General features: G+C 40.1%; 1 protein-coding gene across 3 annotated transcripts in view; it reads left to right on the top strand.

Annotated features, from left to right (window-relative positions):
* Nucleotides 1–5151: 5151 nt before the first annotated feature.
* LOC143301928 (uncharacterized) overlaps nt 5152–22364 on the top strand; it is a 50361-nt gene continuing 33148 nt past the window's right edge. For all 3 annotated transcript variants that reach the window (XM_076616379.1, XM_076616378.1, XM_076616377.1), the window contains exons 1-9: nt 5152–5250; nt 8251–8374; nt 9652–9730; nt 10602–10643; nt 12891–12986; nt 13296–13375; nt 14791–14861; nt 20795–20920; nt 21919–22195. In XM_076616379.1, coding sequence (XP_076472494.1) covers nt 5232–5250; nt 8251–8374; nt 9652–9730; nt 10602–10643; nt 12891–12986; nt 13296–13375; nt 14791–14861; nt 20795–20920; nt 21919–22195 — 914 coding nt within the window. In that variant the 5' untranslated portion in view covers nt 5152–5231. The remainder of the gene's footprint in view (nt 5251–8250; nt 8375–9651; nt 9731–10601; nt 10644–12890; nt 12987–13295; nt 13376–14790; nt 14862–20794; nt 20921–21918; nt 22196–22364) is intronic.

Genomic DNA, 22364 nt, shown 5'->3' with positions numbered 1-22364 from the left:
GTAAACTGATCGCGCACTCACCGACTAAAAGTTGTATGCTTGGTCCTTTCCCATCCTCACTCACGAAGATAATCATGTCTCGGTGATAATGTGTAATTGATAAGTACTGTGGGTTTTTTTTGTGTGTGAATGCCTCTCTCTCCACAGGTGATTTTACCAAGCAGTTCGAGCATGTTGTCATTACCCCTTTCCTCAAAAAGTTTTAGACGTAATTGTAATGTTCTAAAGCACTGTATACAATGTCAGATTAGCCTTTTGAAACAGTTACCTAAAAAAACTAGTCACGGAAAAGCACTGTATACAATGTCAGATTAGCCTTTTGAAACAGTTACCTAAAAAAACTAGTCACGGAAAAGCACTGTATACAATGTCAGATTAGCCTTTTGAAACAGTTACCTACAAAAACTAGTCACGGAAAAGCTTCCTCGGAATGCATCCACCTGCCTACAGGAAGGATCACCAAGTTGAAGCAGCTGTGCTGGGTGTCATGAATTGTCTGAACTCTCTCCATACGAACGGCGAAAGAGACGACGTTAACAGCGTTTCTCCCCCGTTACCATCATCAAAATATTGCAAGCGGAACGCTCTTATACTGAAGAGGTGAATGTTGACAAAGAATACGACAGTTCTGACGACGGAAGCTAAAGGTTGGGTCATTCAGACACCCACTGGACATTCGAGGGGTCTGTATAGAGGAGAAGAGAGGACTGGCCGTACTGAGTGAGTTAAGGCTAATGAGAGATTTGGTTCCCTTTTAGCATTCTTGGACTACAATGCAGCATTCGACACACTGCATTATTCCATCTTTTTTTTTATTAAATTTTTTTTTTAAGCTCTCAGTGGTTATCTTTGGAATTTTTGGTATGGTCGTTGGTTTTCCATTCACTGTACGTGATCGCTTTTGCTTTGTTGTTGATGGTGTTCTCACTATTGATCGGACTCTCTCCATGTACGAGCTTTAGCGATGTTTGTCGCGCTTGTTCCCTCGAACTGAGACGTATCACATCAGTTTGACCTTCTCTTTCTGCAGCCTCGTGCGCACGCCTTTCACAGCTTCTCGTTTTGAATTTTGCAGTTCTGTTTTCTGTGGACCCCAAGCAAGATTTTTGTGGTTGTGGCGATACCTGGGCATCTCATTATGAGAATTCGTCAGCGCGATCACGTTACACCATTTCTGGAAAAGCTGCATTGGTTACCAGTTAAGTCCTGCAGTCAGTGCAAAGTGACAGTCCTTGCCTATCGCCACCTTGATGGGACACTCCCATCTTACCTGTCTAAAAACACTCCTCATAAACAACCCTGTGCATTCCCTTCAGTCTCAGAGGGAAAATATCATATAAGTACTCAAAATTAACTTAAAGTTTTTGGCTACCGCAGTTTTAAGTTGTATGCTACCAAAAACTGAAATTCGCAACCAGCGTGGTGAGTCTAACTTTGCTTAGGGAGATGTGCTATGCAAATGTCACCCATTACTATTATTATTATTATGGTTGTTGTTGTTGTTGTTACCATTATTATTATCATTATATTCAGCGATGATGCGCTGGTTATACCACAAGCTGGATGCAGTGGTAGTAGTAGTTGTTGTTGATGTTGCTGTTGCTGATGATGTTGTTGGAATGGTCACAGCAACGGCAGCAGCAGCAGCAGTAGTAGTAGTAGTAGTAGTAGTAGCAGTGATTTATCATCTTCCTCCTCCTCTTGTTCTTCCTCGTTCGCCAGAACCATCCATTTGTTCTTCTTCTTCTTCTTCTTAGACTACCATCGGAATATCAACGTCTCATCAACGCTGTGGGAAACGGATGAGAAATCTCGTGCTGAAGTGAGGAATTTCCCTTGCTCCTCCTCTTCCTCCTTCCTCATCGCTACCACTACAACTAATGTGCAGTGATGGCCTAGAGGTAACGCGTTTGCCTGGGAACTGAAGCGACAGTATCTCAGCCGGCGCACTGATTCGAATCCCGGCACAGTCGCCAGTATTTTCTCTCCCTCCACTAGACCTTGACTGGTGGTCTAGACGCTAGTCAATCAGATGAGACGATAAAACCGAGGTCCCGTGTGCACGTAAAAGAACCCACGGCAACAAAAGGGTTGTCCGTGGCAAAATTCTGTAGAAAAATCCACTTCGGTAGGAAAACAAATAAAAAAAAATAACAACCCTGTAATCAGGAAAAAAATTTTAAAATGAAAATTTCAAAAAAGAGTGGCGCACTCAGTGTAGCGACGTACTCTCCCTGGGGAGAGCAGCCCGAATTTCACTCAGAGAAATCTGTTGTGACAAAAACAGAAATACAAATACAAATACAACTGTCATCGTTGTTCATCGTCGTCGTGGTGCCCACTGTGGCTGACACAGCCAGCTCAGCTTTCCCCTCAGTTTCTCCCTTTCTTTATAGGATGTTTGTTGTCACCACCACAGCCATCACTACCACCACAACCACCACAGCCACCACCATCATCACTACCACCACAACCACCACAGCCACAACCATCATCACCATCATCACTACCACCACAACCATCACCACTACTACCACAACCACCACAGCCACAACCATCACCACCATCACCACTACCACCACAACCACCACAGCCACAACCATCACCACTGACCATCACCACAACCACAACCACCACTACCATCTCAATTGCCATCTCAATCACAACCACCTCAACCACCAGACCAACACCAGCACCACATCCACCACCACAACCTCAACCACAACCACCACCGAATCTACCACTACCGCCGCCGCCACCAACACCGCCACACATCACCATCACCACAACCGCCAACACCACCACCGTCACCACCACCACAACCACACCACCACCACGCTTCATCCAGATCCACTAACATCCAGAACACTTGAGAAAACACACAGCGTCATCACGCCATGTGTCATCCACAAACATTCAGAACACTTGTGAAAAACGCACAGCGTTATCAACGTCATATTATAGTGTCACACGCGAACATTCAGAACGCTTGTGAAAAACGTACAGCGTCATCACGCCATGTGTCATCCACAAACATTCAGAACACTTGTGAAAAACGCACAGCGTTGTCAACGTCATATAGTGTAACACACAAACATTCAGAACACTTGTGAAAAACGCACAGCGTTATCAACGTCATATTATAGTGTCACACACGAACATTCAGAACGCTTGTGAAAAACACACAGCGTTATCAACGTCATATAGTGTAACACACAAACATTCAGAACACTTGAGAAAACACACAGCATTGTATTCATATGTCACACACAATGAAGCATCCACAACACTTGTGAAAAACACACAGCGTTATCACGTCATGATTATGTCACACACAAACATTCAGAACACTAGAGAAAACACACAGCGTTATATGTCATGTGTCACACACGAACATTCAGAACACTTGTGAAAAACGCACAGCGTTATCAACGTCATATAGTGTAACACACAAACATTCAGAACACTTGTGAAAAACACGGCACAGCGTTATCACGTCATGTCCAGAACACTTGAGAAAACACACATCATCATCACGTCATGTCACACACAAACATCCAGAGCACTTGTCAGAAAAAACACGCATCTACCACTACCGCCGCCACCACCAACACCGCCACACATCACCATCACCACAACCGCCACCACCACCACCGTCACCACCACCACAACCACACCACCACCACGCTTCATCCAGATCCACTAACATCCAGTTGTTAGTTTTTCATTAGAAATATGTTATATTGTTATGGTTTTTTGTTTTGTTTATTTTTTAAACAAAACTTAAATCAATAATTTTCACACACACACACACACACACACACACACACACACACACACACACACACACACACACACACACACACACACACACACACACACACACACACACACACTTTCATTTACTCGTATGCGTACACAGTAATCCCCCCCACCCCCTCCTCCCACTCGATTTTTTTCCTTCCCTCGTCTAATATCACTTACAGTGAAAAGACGTTAAACCAAAGAACGAACACACAGCGTTATAACGTCATATTTCGCACAGCCGCCAAGAACACTTGTGGAGGAAAGAAAAGAAAAGCAAAAAAAGCAAAAGAGGAAGGTGCATGGCCGAATGGTTATGATGTTTATCCGGTGTCAGATACAGTACGTGTCTGTGAGTGTCTGGGTTCGAATCCCTGTCTCGCCCTTTCTCCAAAGTTTGACTGGAATATCAGAACATCAAGTTGTTCGGATAAGATGTATCAACAGAGGTCCTGTGTGCAGCATCACTGATCTAAGAACAGGGCCTATTTTTTATACCAGTGGTGCTGCACGCACATGGCGCACTGAAAAACAACAACAAAACATGGCAACGTTGTTGTTCTCTGGCAAAATTCTGTAGAACTAAAGAAATCCACCATGATAGGTACACACACACACACACACACACACACACATATATACACAGCCTGACAAACCGCATTCATTGGGTTATGCTGCTGGTCAGACATCAACCTAGCAGATGTGGTCGAACTGATGCGGTGACGTCCGTCGACGCCTCCTTGAGAAACTGAGACTTGTACCCTACATATTGTATCAGACTGAACGCACTCTGTGGAATATCATTCATCTGAACGAATAATTAACATTGTATTAATATAACTGAAAGTTTGTTGTAGTGTGAAACTCAGTCAAACTGAACAAACCCAAGTTGCAACGTTTATGAAACCCATGACCCATCCTCGAACAACTTCTACTCTGCAACAGTGATTCAAACTGAACGAACCCTTCAGAGTGTATCAAACTGAACGTACAAAACTACAGTGTATCAAGCTGAACTTTCCGCACTAGGCTATTGATCTAAACGTATCATTAGATCAGTGTTTCCGAACAATGCCACTGCTAAAAATACTTTGTTTACGTTGGTCACGTGATTCGAAAAGAGGGGTGTTACACGCCAGTTGGATGTTACATTTCTATTTTCGTAAAACATTTGCAATTTTCGCAGTTGGTAGGCTGGTAAAAGAAATGGCTGAAAGTCGATTGTTAAGTAAGCCTTATTAAATGGGAATAGACAGCTCAGCTACCTTAGTATTAAACAAATCTTCAAACATTAGGAAAAGAAAACACTTTTTGTTCGAAACTGCTAATATACAGTGGCTCTGCAGAGACACAGCTGTGCATGTGTGTGGCAGTGATCTGCTCACATTTATCACACACCAGCAGTCGTTCAAGGAAACAAACTAAAAATGTTCAGTAGAGGACGAGGTCAGTTGCACAGTTTGTCTGCTTTACTGAAGTCTTACAGATCGTTTCTCAAACTATGTCATGACTGCTCGAGTAACTGTAGATTTTGATTCACGCCTGCGTTCTAAAAAAAAATCATAACAAAGGTTTACAGAATACGTTACTGTGACATGTAATGTGGATGTGTTGGATAGTGACGATTCGTATGAAATCGTGAAGACAAAGGAAAGACAAATTAGGGACAATACAAAGAAATCACATTTAGTTGATGATCATTGTTTGCTTATTTTTAATTCAACACTAAAGCTACACGCAGAAAAGACGGAAAGAAAATTCGACTTTTCCTCAGAAAGTGATGGAATATATATGTCTCTGTTCTCATCCTGTACAGCATTTATTTCTCGATTATAACTTTTAAGTGAAATTTTGTTTCATTATTTTCTGTATTCTATTTAAGAATCTTTTGTACCACACTATCATAAGGTAAAATTCAAAATGAACAAATAAATCGGGTTAAAAAGGAACTTGTGAAACAAGGGAGACTATAAATAAAAAGGGACGATCAATTTCTTTAGCAGTGTGGACTGGAAAAAACATGTAGAAAGAGAAATTAAACACAAATTCAGTGTTAGAGTCTAATTGAAAAGGAAATAATTGAGTGCATAGAAATGTGTACGAAGGGGCGAAACATTTCTACATCAGTGTGGACTGGAAAAACATGTTGACAAAGGAATTAAACACAAGACAAATTCAGTGTTGGAGTCTATATTGAAAACAAAATAAATGAGTGCATAGTAATGTATATCCCACGCACATATTTTCCACCCAGGAATATATTCCAGACACTTTATTGATGACATCCATTCAAAGCATAATTATCATGAAATGCTTTCTTAACAGTTGGTCCTCCTCTCTGTCTCTCTGTGTGTATCTCTTTGTCTCTCCCTCCCCCCCCCCCCCTCTCTCTCCCTCTCTCTCTCTCAAACTTTTGGTTACCTGTTTTTCTTTGTTTGTTTGGGGTTGTTGTTGTTGCGTTTGTTTGTTTATTTTTTGTTTGTTTTGTTTTGTTTTGTTTTGTTTTATTTTATTTTTTTAAATATCTGTCTGCATATATTTGAATGTGAGTGACTGTGTGACAGAATTAGAATTTCATAGATGTTTCTTTCCTCATACATGTCCATCTTCAGGGCAAGGAGTGGATGTAAAAACATGTGTATTTTAATTGGTTATTTCTTATCTATGAATTACCAAAGTTGTTAATAATAATTTTGTATTTCAAGTTCTTGTGACTTGTGTCATGTCTGTAGTCATCTCCATGATTTATCTCTCATTCTCATAGTAAACTATTTAAACTGGGAATCACTGTGAATGCAGTGTGTTATAAAGTGGAAGTCTTGCTTCTGAATTCTCTTAAACGTTCTATATCTGTGCTTAAATCATATCAATTTTTGTTGAAGGTATGGCTCATTTCTTGTGTGTTTTTTATACATTGTGTATTTTGCTTCTTTTCTGTTGGTTATTTTGCTTCTTTTCTGTTGCCTATTTGCTGTCCATAATTCATGAAATCTGCTGGTTTGAACCCTGAAAACTTTCAATCTTCATCATCTGTTCATCATCGCCACTGAATGACAGGATTTTTCTCTGGGAAAGGTGTGTATAATTTATATCAAAGATTATAAAACGGAAGGCCTTTCTAGTTTCTTCTTCTTCTTTTTTTTTTCAACTAATATCAGTCATCACCACCCACCATCAGTATCATCACCATCACCACCATCACAATCATCATCATCATCATCATCATTCTTGTTACTGTTTGTGGTGTTGTAATTATGATGATTATGGTTAATAATAATGATAGTATAATTATTATTTGTAGTATAGTAGTAGTGCCAGTTATAGTAGTAATGTTATTGTTATTACTCTTATCTTTATAAACCATAGCAATTTGTAGAACTTTGCACCAAAGAGATGATACCTATGGAAAGAGGGTTTAAAATCACTGCTTTGCATTTACTGGGCAGAGTGCTTCAGCCTTTCAGCAGACACAGAACCTATAGCTTGTTTAAGTAGTATTTACTGTAAACTTTTAATGGGAGTTTTCTAGCAGGCTGACAAGTGTAATAACGCTTTAACAATATCAGGTGTTTTCAGTTTCGCCACCTTTGGCTTTAGGCTCATCTCATCATCATGTGACTCACAGTCACATGTAATTTATTGTCATCTGTCGGTCTGCTCATTTTACACAAAGACTAATGTTTTAATCAAAAGAGGAATTTTTGTGGACATGACTCATGGTCATTTCACTTTGTAGCAGCTCTTCTAATTCATGTGCAATGAATGCTTGTTTTTCAGTTTCACTTTCAGCTTCAGGCAAACATCTCTGATAATCAGACTGAGTTACTTACAAGTTTACTGACACATTCATTTTACTGGTTGACCCACTATTATTAGTATTAATATGTAAAATTTTGTCATTGTAAAATTTGGCTATGCATTTAAAACATTGAAATTTTGATAACTTTCCTTGAAATCACTTAGTTTTTTAGTGTCTGTATGGGCCTGTGTAGCCGCAACTTAACACCATAGCTCATTAGCTGTCAGCATAATAAAACAGAATGAAACAAAGATGTAACAATGGTTATTATGTCTTTTTAATGAAATGCATATAAACCCAAATGTGCGTCACTTCTGTTATTTCTGTAATGGGTGTTGACTGTCTTCATGTGTATGCCATTTTTGGTTTTGTTATTTGTTTTGTTTTGACGATAATCAGTTGCTTTTTGTTTAATTTTAAAGTATATTAATAAATTATTATCATTATTGTTATTATTGAGGAAGATAACTAATTTTGTTTATGTTTATTCATTTCCAGATCTGTGTTTGTGCACATTCACATTTGTGTTATACTGTTATGTGGGTGCCCATTGCATGTTTTTCAATATTTTGATGTGTGTGTGTGTGTGTGTGTGTGTGTGCGTGTGTGTGTGTGTGTGTGTGTGCGTGTGTGTTCCACATGTTCAGCCTATCAGACAGTAAATGACAGTCAGCGCCATAGGAAGACGAGGGAGGAGCTCACACACCAGTTCCATAGCAGTCTGAAAAGTCTACAGCAGAAGGAACATGTGGATGGAGCTACAATCGTCAGGTGAGGGGTTGGAGTGGAGGGGGTGGGGGATGTTTGCAGCAGTCAGAGAAATTCAGATGGTTTGTCATTAGTCAAAATCATTGTTTGTTGTTTTTTGTTGTCGTTGGTTTTTTTTTGGTTTTTTTTTTGTTTGTTGTTGTTTTTTGTTTTTTTTTCTTTTTTTTTTTTAAACAGATGCCGTCCAGATTGTATTTCACTTTTTGTCACTGTCTCTTTGTTCTTTGCTTTGTAATTGATAACTGAATTTCACTTCTTGCAGTAAAATAGTGCAGAAGAAGAGAGTTGTTGTACTGGTAGAATTCTGATGGAAAAGATCCGAGTCCCAAACTTGAGTTATTTGACTGTTGCTGGAGAGAGACATGGTGGTGGCTTCACAAATAAACAATTATTGTTATCAAAAAGGGGGCAAAGTAGGTGGTGTCCTGTGTATTTTTAGTCAAAACAGGCACCAGCTAACAGAACCAAAGTGACTACACAGCAGCGCAGGGTCTCCTCTGGTGTGTGGCCTCATGGATAGTTCCCCGTGGACTGTTGGTGCTGGGACCAGGAAGGATGAGCCTGAGTGTGGCTGAGAAAGAGTGACTCAGAACGATCAGTGTGGAAGTACTGTCACTGAAACCGTGTATATTAGAGATTACAAAGCAGAAGAATTTTTTTAAATAATTTTTTCATCAATATCAGTCATCACCACCCACCATCAGTATCATCACCATCACCACCATTGCAGATTATGGGACGGCGATAATTAAATAAATAAATAACATAAACTATTCAAAATGTTGGTTGCATGTGTCTGTACTGTACACAAAAGTGTCAAGTGGTACCAGTACATTAAAAGGTGATACTGTCTTGGTTAGATCAGAGGTAGACTTTAGATCAAGATTTCCAAAGAGCGAACAAAACTGATGGTAGCACGATGGGCTACAACTGAGTGAATGTTGTGTTGAGCCTTGGTAGCATCATTATTTCAACATCATTTGAACTCTGGTGTTACCTGTGCTGAATATTGATTGATGAACTGATCATTGAAAGATTGCCATTATCATTATTATCATCACAAACGTTTTAGTTTGTTATTTGTGCTCTCTGCCTATACAATGAAATAACAAGATAATTTAAACCTTGTTTGTGCTTTCTGCCAATAAATAAATAAATAGATAAAACAAGAGAATTGAAACCTTATAGACCTGTATTACATGACTGATATTTTTTTGTATAGCTTTTTGTTTTTGTGATGTGGATGTATAATGTAATGGTACATCATTGTCTGTTTGCAGCAATGAAGCGTCCAATAGGTTGTGCAGTGTGCTGGAGGCTGTGTTTCTTCACGGTGTGAAAGACAACATGATGTCCAAGGTAAGTTTGCAACAGTAGGTGTGGAGTGATGGCCTTGATGGAACCTGAATGTTTGCTTTCTATCTTTGTCTCCTATAGTTTTTGTGTTAGATGGGTTTTTTTCTTCTTTAAGTTCACCCCTGAATCTTTAACCCTTTGAGCCCTGACCACCGCTTTACCGGTGGTGGGAAGGGGTGGCATAATGCCTGGCCACCGGTTGAGCGGTGCGTAAACACTTGTGTCATGTTTTGCTATTGGTTGACTTATATTGAAGAGCCAATCAGAAAAACCATAATATTTCGACGCCAGTGAACACAGTACCAACATTGCCACACCCCCTTACTGTGTTTTGTGCATGTGCTTTGGATAAAACAGATTGATTTCTACCATGAAGCGTGCAGAGTCTCAACCTGACACGCCTCCTTTGATCAACTGATTCTGCATGCTCAGATTCATTTTCAACATCACTATCTGTAGCAAAATCATCCGATTCGAATTCCACCTCACTATCAGAGTAATCATTGTCATACTCTACTTCCGATAAATCATCAAGCATATCAATTACTTGCTGCGTTGTGTACAGTTGTTTTCTCGCACGTTTTGTCCCTGATTTCTGCCCTGACGGGCCAGGTTGAGACTGCACGCTTCAAGTGTTTACACACCACTCAACCGGTGGCGGGGCATTATGTCATTTTTCTCTGCCACTGGTAAAGCGGTGGTCAGGGCTTAAAGGGTTAAGATTCCTTGGCAAGGGAAGAGCACCTTTATATATATATATATATATATATATATATATTTTTTTTTTTTTTTTTTTTTTTTTTTTTTTTTTTAACACAGAATTCCCTAGCATTGAACAGATACATGATTTCCTTGGAATTCTTTTGTGTTACAGCTTGTTTCCTATGCTCATGGGACCAGCACAGAAATAAAACTTGTAAGTATAGTAGTTGAATTTCAGTTTTTCTTCTTTCTTTCTTTCTTTTCTGTTTAAACATTCTAATTTGGAATATATGTTGATATCTATTATCTATGAATGATACCAGTGATATCAAATTGAAACGTTTATTTTGGATTTTGCTTGATCAAAACTGACAAGTATGAAGATGGAGATTTGATTAGATTTGGTTATCCTGTGGAATGCATGTGGACTGTTTTGCTGAAATAGTTATTTTCTTCAGATTGTCTGTGAATTGCTAATTTTGCTTCCGATGTTTAAACAACAATAAAGAGTGGTAACTCTCTCCAGTTACAAGGCACTCGATTTGAAGTCAATGCTGCTTGTGCTAGCGATTCAGCTAGCACACAGGTAAATAAAAGGTACATTGGAACAAACCCAGACGCTTCCTCATGTGTTGGTTCTGTGTTGTCTGTATATATGCCATGTGGCATATTCAAGATTAAAAGTCTGTGCTGGTCTTGAATAAAAGCTCATTTGTGTTTGCGCATTTCTTCTGTTATTGCTGCTGTGTGCGACGGGCGCAATAGCCGAGTGGTTAAAGCGTTGGACTTTCAGTCTGAGGGTCCCGGGTTCGAATCACGGTGACGGCGCCTGGTGGGTTAAGGGTGGAGATTTTTACGATTTCCCAGGTCAACATATGTGCAGACCTGCTAGTGCCTGAACCCCCTTCATGTGTATATGCAAGCAGAAGATCAAATACGCACGTTAAAGATCCTGTAATCCATGTCAGCGTTCGGTGGGTTATGGAAACAGGAACATACCCAGCATGCACACCCCCGAAAGTGGAGTATGGCTGCCTACATGGTAGGGTAAAAACGGTCATACATGTAAAATCCCACTCGTGTGCATATGTTTGAACGTGGGAGTTGCAGCCCACGAACACAGAAGAAGAAGAAGAAGATGCTGCTGTGTGCACATGACAAATGATTGGTGTAAGGAAAGCCTGGAGTTTCCTTCTTAGGGGAAGTGTCTGGGTTTGTTCCAGTGTACCTTTTATTTACCTGTGTGCCAGCTGAATCGGTAGCAAAAGCAGCATTGACTTGAAGTTGTGTACCTAGTAAATCAATGGAGAGAGTTTCCATTCTTTTTTGTTATTTGATGATTTATTGTCCTAGCCTCGTTCATTCATTCGCTTCTGATGGTTCTAGGAAAAGTTGGGTCATCAGAGAGCTTTGCTTGGAAGTGTTATTTTTGCATGAACCTGTCACAGGCGGTCAGATGTCAAACTGTGTGCATTGGAGATAATGACCCAGAGCTATGTTAAAGAAGGTGGATTTATGTGGATTTTTTAATTTTTATTCATATATGCACTCAATGCATATTTCAATATACTCATAATTGAAAATTAAAAAAAAAGAAAAAAAAAAAAGATAAATCTGTATGATTTGTTGTAATGTGTGCATCAAGTGTGCTTTGATTGTGTATGGTGAGTGTATGTTTTGTTATTATTCAGTCCACTCCCTTGTACACTTTGACATCTGTTCAGATGGTGTTTTTCATTGATTGACCAAGAATTCCAGTAATTTTATGGATGGTGTGACATAACTTGTCAGATTAATTCTTATTCGTTAGTTGACCAATAATGAGACTTTCTATGGATAGTGTGCCAGAGAACTTGTCAAACTCCATATTTGCTGTTTTATCCAAATTGAGACATTCCCAAGATGGTGTGACAAAACTTCGTATTCATGTTTTTACCAACAAGAGCATAATGACTAACTGAGCACTTATTTGTTGCTTTACTTATGATGATACATTCTGTTAAGTTCACTGATGCTGTATATTATGTAGTGTCTGTTCTGAGATGGGATAGTTTATTGTTAAATTGTTTATGTATTGTTTATTTGTTTATTCCTACTTTATTTTTTGTTTTTGACTCTTGCTTTGAAGGGACAAGAGAGGTTGGTTTTTGCTCTAAAATGTCTAAAGTGTGCAGAAGGTTATGAGAATGCAGTGAGAGAATGTGAGAGATATATATCTGTCTGTCTGTCTCTGTCTCTCTTCTAGACGAAGACAGAGAGAGATAGATAGGTACATAGATAGAGACACACATAAATAGAAAATCTTTTCCCTTTTGAACTTATTTTCTCCATGTTAATACTTGAATATTCTAACTAAAATGAATCACTCAGTGTTAGAATTATATTCATTTTCAGTATTATAAAATTTAAAAAAAGAAAAGACAATAATAATGAATGATACATTCTGTGGATGGTGTGACAGAACTTCTGGAGTGTGGTGAAGAAGTTCACCCACAAGGACGTCATCGTACAGCTGAAGGAACTGTCGCAGATTAACTCTGACATTGGGCTGTGTCGTGTGAGTAGTTTTCATTGTATAAACATGTACACTAGGCTGAATGGTATAGGTAGTTTTGATAGTATGTACACGTACACATCAGGCTGTTTCATGTAAGTAGTTTTAAACGTATAAACACTCACATTCGCCTGTGTCATGTTAGTGGTTCTGAATAATAGAAGAATGCGCATCAGGCTGTGATATTTATCTGATGCTGAAGATTTGAATGAGCCAAAGAAAATTTTCTGTTTTAATTGCTTGAAGCAGACAAAAGTATTTTGAATTGAATTGAATTGTTCTGAGTGGAGTGTTTGATGTGTCTGTTCTCAGGCCTGGGTACGACTGGCGATCAATGACGGGCTAGTGGCGTCCTACCTGGCCTCTATGATGGCTGATACTAAGACCATGCGGTGAGTTTTGTACAGCTTGAGGTTGCATGATTACTGATCCAGTGCTTATTGTTTTCGCTGCCATTGTGGTCCGTTTTCAAGATTCTTTTGAGTATTTTTTATGAACAGTTTTAATGCTTGTCTTCTGTTGTGATTCTGGGGTCCTTCTTGTTGGTCAGTTTCATTGTGGTGTATCAGAATTGATATTGTAGTGGAGGGGGTGGGTTGGGGGGGGGGGGGTTGTTTGGAGGGTGTATTCAGGGGTTGTCCATCGCTGTTCAGCAGTATTTTTTCTCTTAACAGTCATTAATAGTTAGGGGGAAATGTGGGAAGTGGAGAGGGGGAGGTTGTAAGAGTTTTTTGTTGTTGTTTTTTTTAATCAGCTGGATGAGTGGTAAGGATATTGCAGTTCTTGAGATTAACTGTTCATTGACAAAAACGGCAGCTTTGTTTAGTGTTGTGCAATTCTCGGGACTTATAATTAGTGGGATCATTGACATATCTACAGCTCTTTTGAGAAAGTGTGTCTATTGACAAAACAACAGCTCTGATTGTTTTTGTGCTATGCTTGAGACTTGTCTCCATTGTTTTTGTGCTATTCTTGAGACTTGTCTCCATTGACATAACTACAGCTGTGTTTAGTGTTTTGCAACTCTTGAAACTTACAGTGAGTGCGTTCATTGACATAACAGCGGCTCTGTTGTGTAATGCAATTCTTGAAACCTGTAGTGAGTACGTTCATTGACAAAGCAACAGCTGTGTTCAGTGTTTTGTGCAATTCTTGAGACTTCAGCGAGTGCGTTCATTAGCAAAATAACAGCTTTGTTCAGTGTTTTGTGCAATTCTTGAGACTTCAGCGAGTGCGTTCATTAGCAAAACAACAGCTTTGTTCAGTGTTTTGTGCAATTCTTCAGACTTCAGCGAGTGTGTTCATTAGCAAAAGAACAGCTTTGTTCAGTGTTTTGTGCAATTCTTCAGACTTCAGCGAATGCGTTCATTAGCAAAAGAACAGCTTTGTTTAGTGTTTTGTGCAATTCTTCAGACTTCAGCGAGTGCGTTCATTAGCAAAACAACAGCTTTGTTCAGTGTTTTGTGCAATTCTTCAGACTTGCAGTCACAGAGCCAGTGGACATGCTTTTCAGTCCGAAAAGGTGGTCTTTTTTTCTTGTTCATGTGTTTGTTAGCTTTCTTGCAGTTGTATGCATGTTTGTTTTTTCTTCAAGAGAATATCACTGCTTCAAACTCTGCTGATTTTCATGTTACACTGAATTCATTACTATTGGTGCAACTAATAGTATGATTTTCTGTTGTTGTTGTTAAACCTGTTTTCTTTCTTTGTTTTTTTTTTTTTTCAATTTGGTTCTTGATTGATTCACACAAGCATTTGTGTATATATGTGTGAATGTGTTTTTATTGATTTGTATTATAATGTGCAGAACGTTTTACCATTCCTGGGCCTACATGCTGGACTATGAGCAGCCAGATATTCTACGTAATCATCTGACTGGTATGTACAGTAAACTGCCTTATAAACACCCACCCTCTTCACTTTGCTCAAATTTCACCCAAAAGTTAGGGGTGGATGTTTACTTGTTGACTCACTTGTGTAAACAATGTGAGTGTGTGTAATAACCCGGTGTTTGGTTGTCTCTGTGTGTGTCTTTATGTATGTCAGGCCCAACACTCGGCTTATATTGACATAAGTTTACATGGGCCAACAGCAAAGTGAGAGCTGTATTATCAATGGTTTCTCCAGTCAGTGGGAAACCATTTACAGCTTAGTCTTTTGTGAAGGACTATGACTCTCAAACTAGGAGGCAAAATTGCACTGGCTCTTAGTGCTGCAGCCTTGTGGGCTAGTTGGCCTTTGGGAACCATCCCAATGCCGATTGTCCTAAAACCCTCTTGGCCAAGAGAGTGGGGATGTACTTGGGCAAGACATTCTCCACTATTATCAAATTCTAGCCCAAATAGTCGGAACAGCAGTTGCCTCCTCTGCTGTTCTGATGGTCATAGTCGGACACGACTGACTATCATATATATATATATATATATATGTGTGTGTCCGTGGTAAACTTAAACATTGTCATTTTCTCTTGAAATATTTTTTCTGCCAATACCGAATTTGGATTGAAAATTGTGTGGAAAAAATCTTCACAGCCATGCCAATAATAGGTTTTAAGTCTTCCAGATTAAGCTGTGTTTCAGGATCATCAGTGGTTTATTTCCTTGAGGATGCGAATAAAAAAGATAACAATTTTTGGTTTGTTTTGAAAACGGCCAGACCTCGTTTTTCTTGTTTGCAATTAAAAGGAGGGAAATATAAATTCTGGACAGAATACATACAGTGATACTAATGATACCATCATCATATTTACTGTATATGAATATTTTAAAGTGGATACTGACTTAACTAGAATGAACATGAAAGAGAAATTGAATGGACTGCATGTAGTTTCTGTCAGCCTGTCGAACACGCAGATCTGGAGAAAACAGCTACATGTTCATTGTTGCGGTGTGTCTGAGGTGATGGAAACATCTCCTTTACCGCAGATTTTAAAGAATTTCTTAGATAATTGAGATACACCAAAATATTATGATTTAAATGGCGTTATCACCTTGAATACCGTAATCGATTTATGACACAAAAAGCATAGGTTTATATTTATTTTTGAATGTCATAGGTAGGTGCACTTTAGCACTTTAGTATACATGTTCTTGAATTGAATGTGCTTGGTTCTAACCTGCTAACATAACTCTTTTTTTCTTTTCTTTTCCCCCTAAAGCTTTGTATTATTAGATGCAGAACACATTTCAACTTTTTTTTCTCTTTTTTTACTGGATAAAGTGTGTATCACAAGTGAGTCTTAAGAGCCTTGCCTCTCTTGTTTGCTTGGTGTTTTGGGGGTGTTTTTTTTGTTGTTGTTGTTTGTTTTGTTTAGGTTTTTGTTAATTTAAAATTTCATTAAGGTAACAAAAATAAGTAGAAACAACACATCAAGAACATTCTTGTAACACATACAGAAGAAACAGAATTCATAGAAATTAAAGAAATAAGAACATAGGTATGGAGAGGGGTGCCTTGATTATGTAGAGTACTGCTCGAAAAGGAATGTTTTTTTTTTTTTTTTAACCCTCTTGCATTTTATCCTGCTGCAAACCACCAGCTTGAAATCCCTGCCATTTGTTTATCACCACCGCAGCCCACTGCTGACTTGGTGACACTAATTTTGTGGCAAGTGTACATAATCGATAGGATTACCATGATGGAGCGATGGAGAACACATTCAGACAGGAACGCACTTATTATTTCTGACAAAAAAAAAAAAAAAAAAAATGTGTACTGTGCAATTTAGAGGGTAGTTGCAGACTTACAGCATGAAGTCACCACCGATTTTACCTTGATTTGGTGTATCAAGTAGGGACAGCAGCATGACACGTGTAGGCAGGACACACATAACAGTGTGCAGGATGAAGCACAATAACTCGTGAACACTTTTGATTGATTGGTTGATTGATATGGATACTTATATAGTGCCTGTCCTCGATCGGAGACCAAGCTCTAAGAGCTTAACAAACACCGGGGTCATTTGCACAACAGGCTGCCTACCTGGGTAGAGCCGACTGACAGCTGCCACTGGGTGCTCATCATTCGTTTCCTGTTTCATTCAATCAGATTTCAGGCACGTACACATACACACTCAGACAGACATGTAACATTTTATGTGTATGACCGTTTTGTTCATTTACCCCACCATGTAGGAAGCCATACTCAGTTTTCGGGGGTGTGCATGCTGGGTATGTTCTTGTTTCCATAACCCACCAAACGCTGACATGGATTGCAGGATCTTTAACGTGTGTATTTGATCTTCTGTGTGCGTATACACACGAAGGGGGGTCAGGCAATGGCAGGTCTGCTCATAATTATGTTGACTTTACCCATCAGGCACCACCGAGATTCAAACCTGGGACCCTCAGATTGAAAGTCCAACGCTTTAACTATTCGGTTATTAGCTAAATATAAATGCTCTGCAAGTAATATTAACTATCTGGCACTGTTGGTACTTCAGGAACCAAAACAGTGTGGAAACTGTCTGATAGTAGGAAGGTTTCTCAGTAATGTGTGTGAATGCTGGAGGGTTAAACCACTCCAGTTGATGGGCCCCAGCTGAGGCCCTACTGTTTACATCTGTTTCAGACAAAGGAGCCCAGTTGAGGCACCTTATTTGCACAGTGGTGTTATAAGCCAAGGATTTCTTAACCGACCTTTCCACTCTCCACTGCCACCAGTAAATCACTAAATGCAGCGTGTTTCGCTGTGCTCATGAGCAGGACAGTAATTTTCTTAGTGACTGGTTTATGTTAACAGTGCATGTCGACAATAGCGTCTGATCGAGTTTCTTCTCAGTCACAAGGCAGACAACAGTTTCAGTTTCAGTATCAGTTTCAGTAGCTCAAGGAGGCATCACTGCGTTTGGACAAATCCATATATGCTACACCACATCTGCCAAGCAGATGCCTGACCAGCAGCATAACCCAATGCGCTTAGTCAGGCCTTGACAACAGAATTAGATGAAGGGGCCCTATCGGGGCTTTTTTACGTTCTGAAGTCAATCTGTTTCAAACTCTTTGTGCTTTCCTGGATTCGTTCACAAGTCATCAATGTGTGCAAATTTCAAACAAAATTTATGGATGCTTTCATTATTCTCATAGCATGAGAAGGGAGGAAGTTTTATATTTTGTCCCCCAACTAACTCCTCATGTTACTGATCAGTCAGTCTGGAAACATTCAGTTCATAACTTCCAACATTTGTTGTTGTTGTTTTTTTTGTGCGATTGTATTTGTTACCCGTACAAATGGGGCCCCAACTGTGGGGAGAGCAGGGCTCGGCATTAACGGTTGCCCGACTGCCTGGGGCAAGTAGATCATTGTGTCGGGCAAGTATTGCCCTTACCGAACTTGCCCGACTGGGCAAGTTATATTTTCCAAGACTGGCATGTTTTGTTTTAAAAAATATCCATCACGCTCCTGACACCGATCGTCTGACACTGTTCCTCTAGCAGATGATGTTTTGTGTCTGACTGTGACAAGTGGTCACCGGAAAAAGAGAGCTACCATGCAGCTCTAAAAGGTGATTTGCCATTGGTTGCTATTTTTGGAGAGCCTATGGTATTTTTTCTTATAGCATAGTTCATCTTCCGTCCATCACAACTAAAAAAAATCACGTCACAATGTACTCTTCCACTTTAAACAAAAAAACAACAACAGAGTTTGTTTCTATGACAGACCTGTTTACCAGTACCGTTTTGGTGAAATTTGTACATCATTTTGACTGAGAATACACCAGTACGCGAAAATAGATTAAGAGGAAAGAAAAAAATATTTTGGCAAACCAGAGTTTTCTGGTCCACAACAACAAAGTGAGGAGTTTTGATGTTGCTTGCGTGGCAACGGGTTCTTTGGAGGAAAGTGAAAAGTTCACTGTCAGCACCTGCCCGTCGGTGTTACATGATAGCCAGCCAGGCCTGTCTGTAATCCGTCCAAGAGGGCAACCTACATGGATGGCCGTGTCCATCTTCCTTCCCCCCACTGACCCACCCCCACTCTTCCTCCACCTACACCTCACCCCTCCACAGGCAAGGTTGTCAAAATCACTGCCGCGCTATCCCTTCACCACCCTCCCCTCCATTTCTTTGACTGTGATCTGCCTGCCTTTCTGTCTCATTCAGTCTCTCTGTCTCTCTCTCTCTCCCTAGAATCTCAGTGTTAAGGTCAAGTCGGTTAATCAAAAAGGAAACGGCCATTCTGTAGAATCATAACTTAAACCAAGTCAACACAGACATGACCTCCACAATCCTCCCCCTTTCTCATTCCTTCACCCCCCTCTCCCTAAGTTTCTCTTTGTCCCCTCCTGACACCACCTCCCATATCGCAGACTTGCTTATCCTTAGCCCACCCCCACCCCCCGACCTCCCCCCTCCTTTTACATGGTCAGGCTGGGAATAGCAGAAATGATGGAGGCAGGGTAGGGGTCAAAGTCCAGTTCTGCTGAGGGGATCGACACATATCAAAGGCCATTGTGGAAAGCTCCATTGCTAAGCAACCTCCATGTAGATAGAACAGCTGTACCACCTTCCCTCTCTGGAACTGTGACCCTTCACCATCCCCTTTCACTTACTCGCGCGCGCGCGCACACACACACACACACACACACACACACACACACACACACACACATTCTCTCTCTCTCTCTCTCTCTGTGTCTCTGATGCCGGGTGAGAACAACTGAAACCCATCCTGGTGTGGCCATCCTGGCAAATGAATTTTCAACCTGCTCTACCAGGCAAGTGAGAAACAATAACTGTTGACCCCATCTAACAGAATCATACTTGCATCTGTCAAATCCTGACATTGTTTGTCTCACAGTACAAATGCTGGCTTTTCTTTTTAACTCTGCATGTTGCTGTTTGCAGTGGAGGTTAAAAAAAGAAATACTTTTTGTGGCTGACAGTCAGTTGCGAAAACATGCCAAAGGCAGTGTTTTGTTGAGTGAGTCTGAGATAAAACTTGTTTTTGGCTGTTCAAAACAACAGTTATCTTTGATGAAACCCAACAAAACAAACAGTTAAAGAAAAGGGTTTGACTACTTCTTTGTGTGTGTGTGTTTGTGTGCGCGTGCATGCGAGCATTTGGTGATGCATGCATGTTTCTGAAAGTTGGGCAAGTACAAATTCTGTCCAGGCAAGTGAATTTTCCAGTGACTTGCCTGACTGGGCAAGTGGGAAAAAAAGTTAATGTCAAGCCCTGGAGAGAGTTTCAGTTTCAATTTCAATTTCTCAAGGAGGCGTCACTGCTTTCAGACAAATCCATATATGCTACACCACATCTGCTAGGCAGATGCCTGACCAACAGTGTAACCCAACATGCTATGTCGGGTGTTTTGTACATGCATATATATATTTGTGTAGAGTGGATTTCTTTAACAGAATTTTGCCAGAGGACAACACTCTCATTGCCATGGGTTCTTTTTCAGTGTGCCAAGTGTGTGCTACACACAGAGACCTCGGTTTTTTTTTTATCTCATCTGAATGACTGGACGCTCAGTTTGATTTTCCAGTCAAACTTGGGAGAAGAGGCCAGAGCCGGATTCAAACCCACAATCTCACATACGCTGAGTGTCTTAACTCTTTCCATACGAACGGCGAAAGAGACGACGTTAACAGCGTTTCACCCCAATTACCATCATCAAAATATTGCAAGCGGAAGGCTCTTATACTGAAGAGGTGAATGTTGACAAAGAATACCACAATTCTGACGACGGAAGCTAAAGGTTGGGTCATTCAGACACCCACTGGACATGCGAGGGGTCTGTGTAGATGAGAAGAGAGGACTGGCCGTACTGAGTGAGTTAACCATTCCTGCTGTGTCTGCGTGTGCAGGGTTGATGGGCCTCAACTTCCGCCTGTCGCTCAACTCCAGCGTCCTGAACACCTGGAGCTCCAGGACCATACAGCTGGCTGGGCTGAGCACGGATGGACCCTCCCTCGCACCAGTCATCCGCGCCGGTGAGCAGCAGTAGCACAGTGGTTAAAAACTGACGGTGTTTTGGGAGTTCCCTTCCTTAGTTTTCAGTGCTCCCAAGTCATTGCTCACTGCCTGTCTTGTTGGGTTCAGGGTAGGGATTTTTTTTTTTTTTTTTCTCTCACCCATGTCAGTGAGTGTTTTGTTATTGTTGTTATTATCATTTTTCGTTGATTATTAATATCATTATGATCATTTGTCATCTTTATTATTGTTACTATTATTATCATTATCATCATCATTGTATCAGATTATGATTATTATTAATATAATAATTATTATTCATATGAACATTATTATGTCACATGTATTATCATTATTACTTTCATCATCATTAGTAGTAGCAGTAGTAGAACCAGAAGTAGTAGTAGTATGATTATTATTATAATAATCTTTATGATAATCATTGTTAAATTTCAGTTGATATGATCATTATCACATCACATGTATTATAATTATTATTATTGCTATCATCATCATCAGTAATAGTAGTAGTACTAGTACTGGTAGTATGATTATTATTTCATTGTTATGATCATTATATATTTCAGTTGATATGATCATTATTATATCACATGTATTAGTATTATTGCTGCCATCATCATCATTAGTAATAGTAGTGGCAGTACTAGAAGTAGCAATAGTAGTATGATCACTATCATGATACTTATTATTGTCAGTGTTATATTTCAGTTGATATGATCATTATTATATCACATGTATTAGTATTATTGCTGCCATCATCATCATTAGTAATAGTAGTGGCAGTACTAGAAGTAGCAATAGTAGTATGATCACTATCATGATACTTATTATTATCAGTGTTATATTTCAGTTGATATGATCATTATTGTATCACATGTGTTATTATTATTACTGCTATCATCATCATCATCATTAGTAATAGTAGTAGCAGTACTGGTAGTAGCAGTGCAGTATGATCATCATTATGATCCTTATTATTATCGTCGTCACATTTCAGGCACCCCCACACCACCGTCCTCACGGCGGCACTCTCAGCTCTCCACAGACTCTAACACATCGACCGGGGCAGGCTGCACCACAGCTGCTGCTGCTGCCACCACCACTGCCGCTGTTGACGCCAACACCCTCATCGCTGACACCACCACCGCTACGTCCGCTTCTGTGGCCACCAGTGTGCCAGACAACACCGCCGACGGCGGTGTCACGAACACCCCTCATAACACACCGGCTGATCCTTCCTTCTTCCACACTGCCCATGACATGGACCTTTTGAGGTGTGTGTTTCCCAGGATTCTTCTTCTTCTTCTTGTCCTTCTTTGTTCATGGGCTGCAACTCCCACGTTCATTGTATGTACACGAGTGGGCTTTTATGTGTATAACCGTTTTTACCCTGCCGTGTAGGTAGCCATACTCCGTTTTTGGGGTTGTGCATGGTGGGTATGT

This window comes from Babylonia areolata, chromosome 28 (assembly GCF_041734735.1).
Source record: "Babylonia areolata isolate BAREFJ2019XMU chromosome 28, ASM4173473v1, whole genome shotgun sequence".
Classification (NCBI taxonomy): domain Eukaryota; kingdom Metazoa; phylum Mollusca; class Gastropoda; order Neogastropoda; family Buccinidae; genus Babylonia; species Babylonia areolata.
This window is presented reverse-complemented; position numbering and strand designations above follow the sequence as displayed.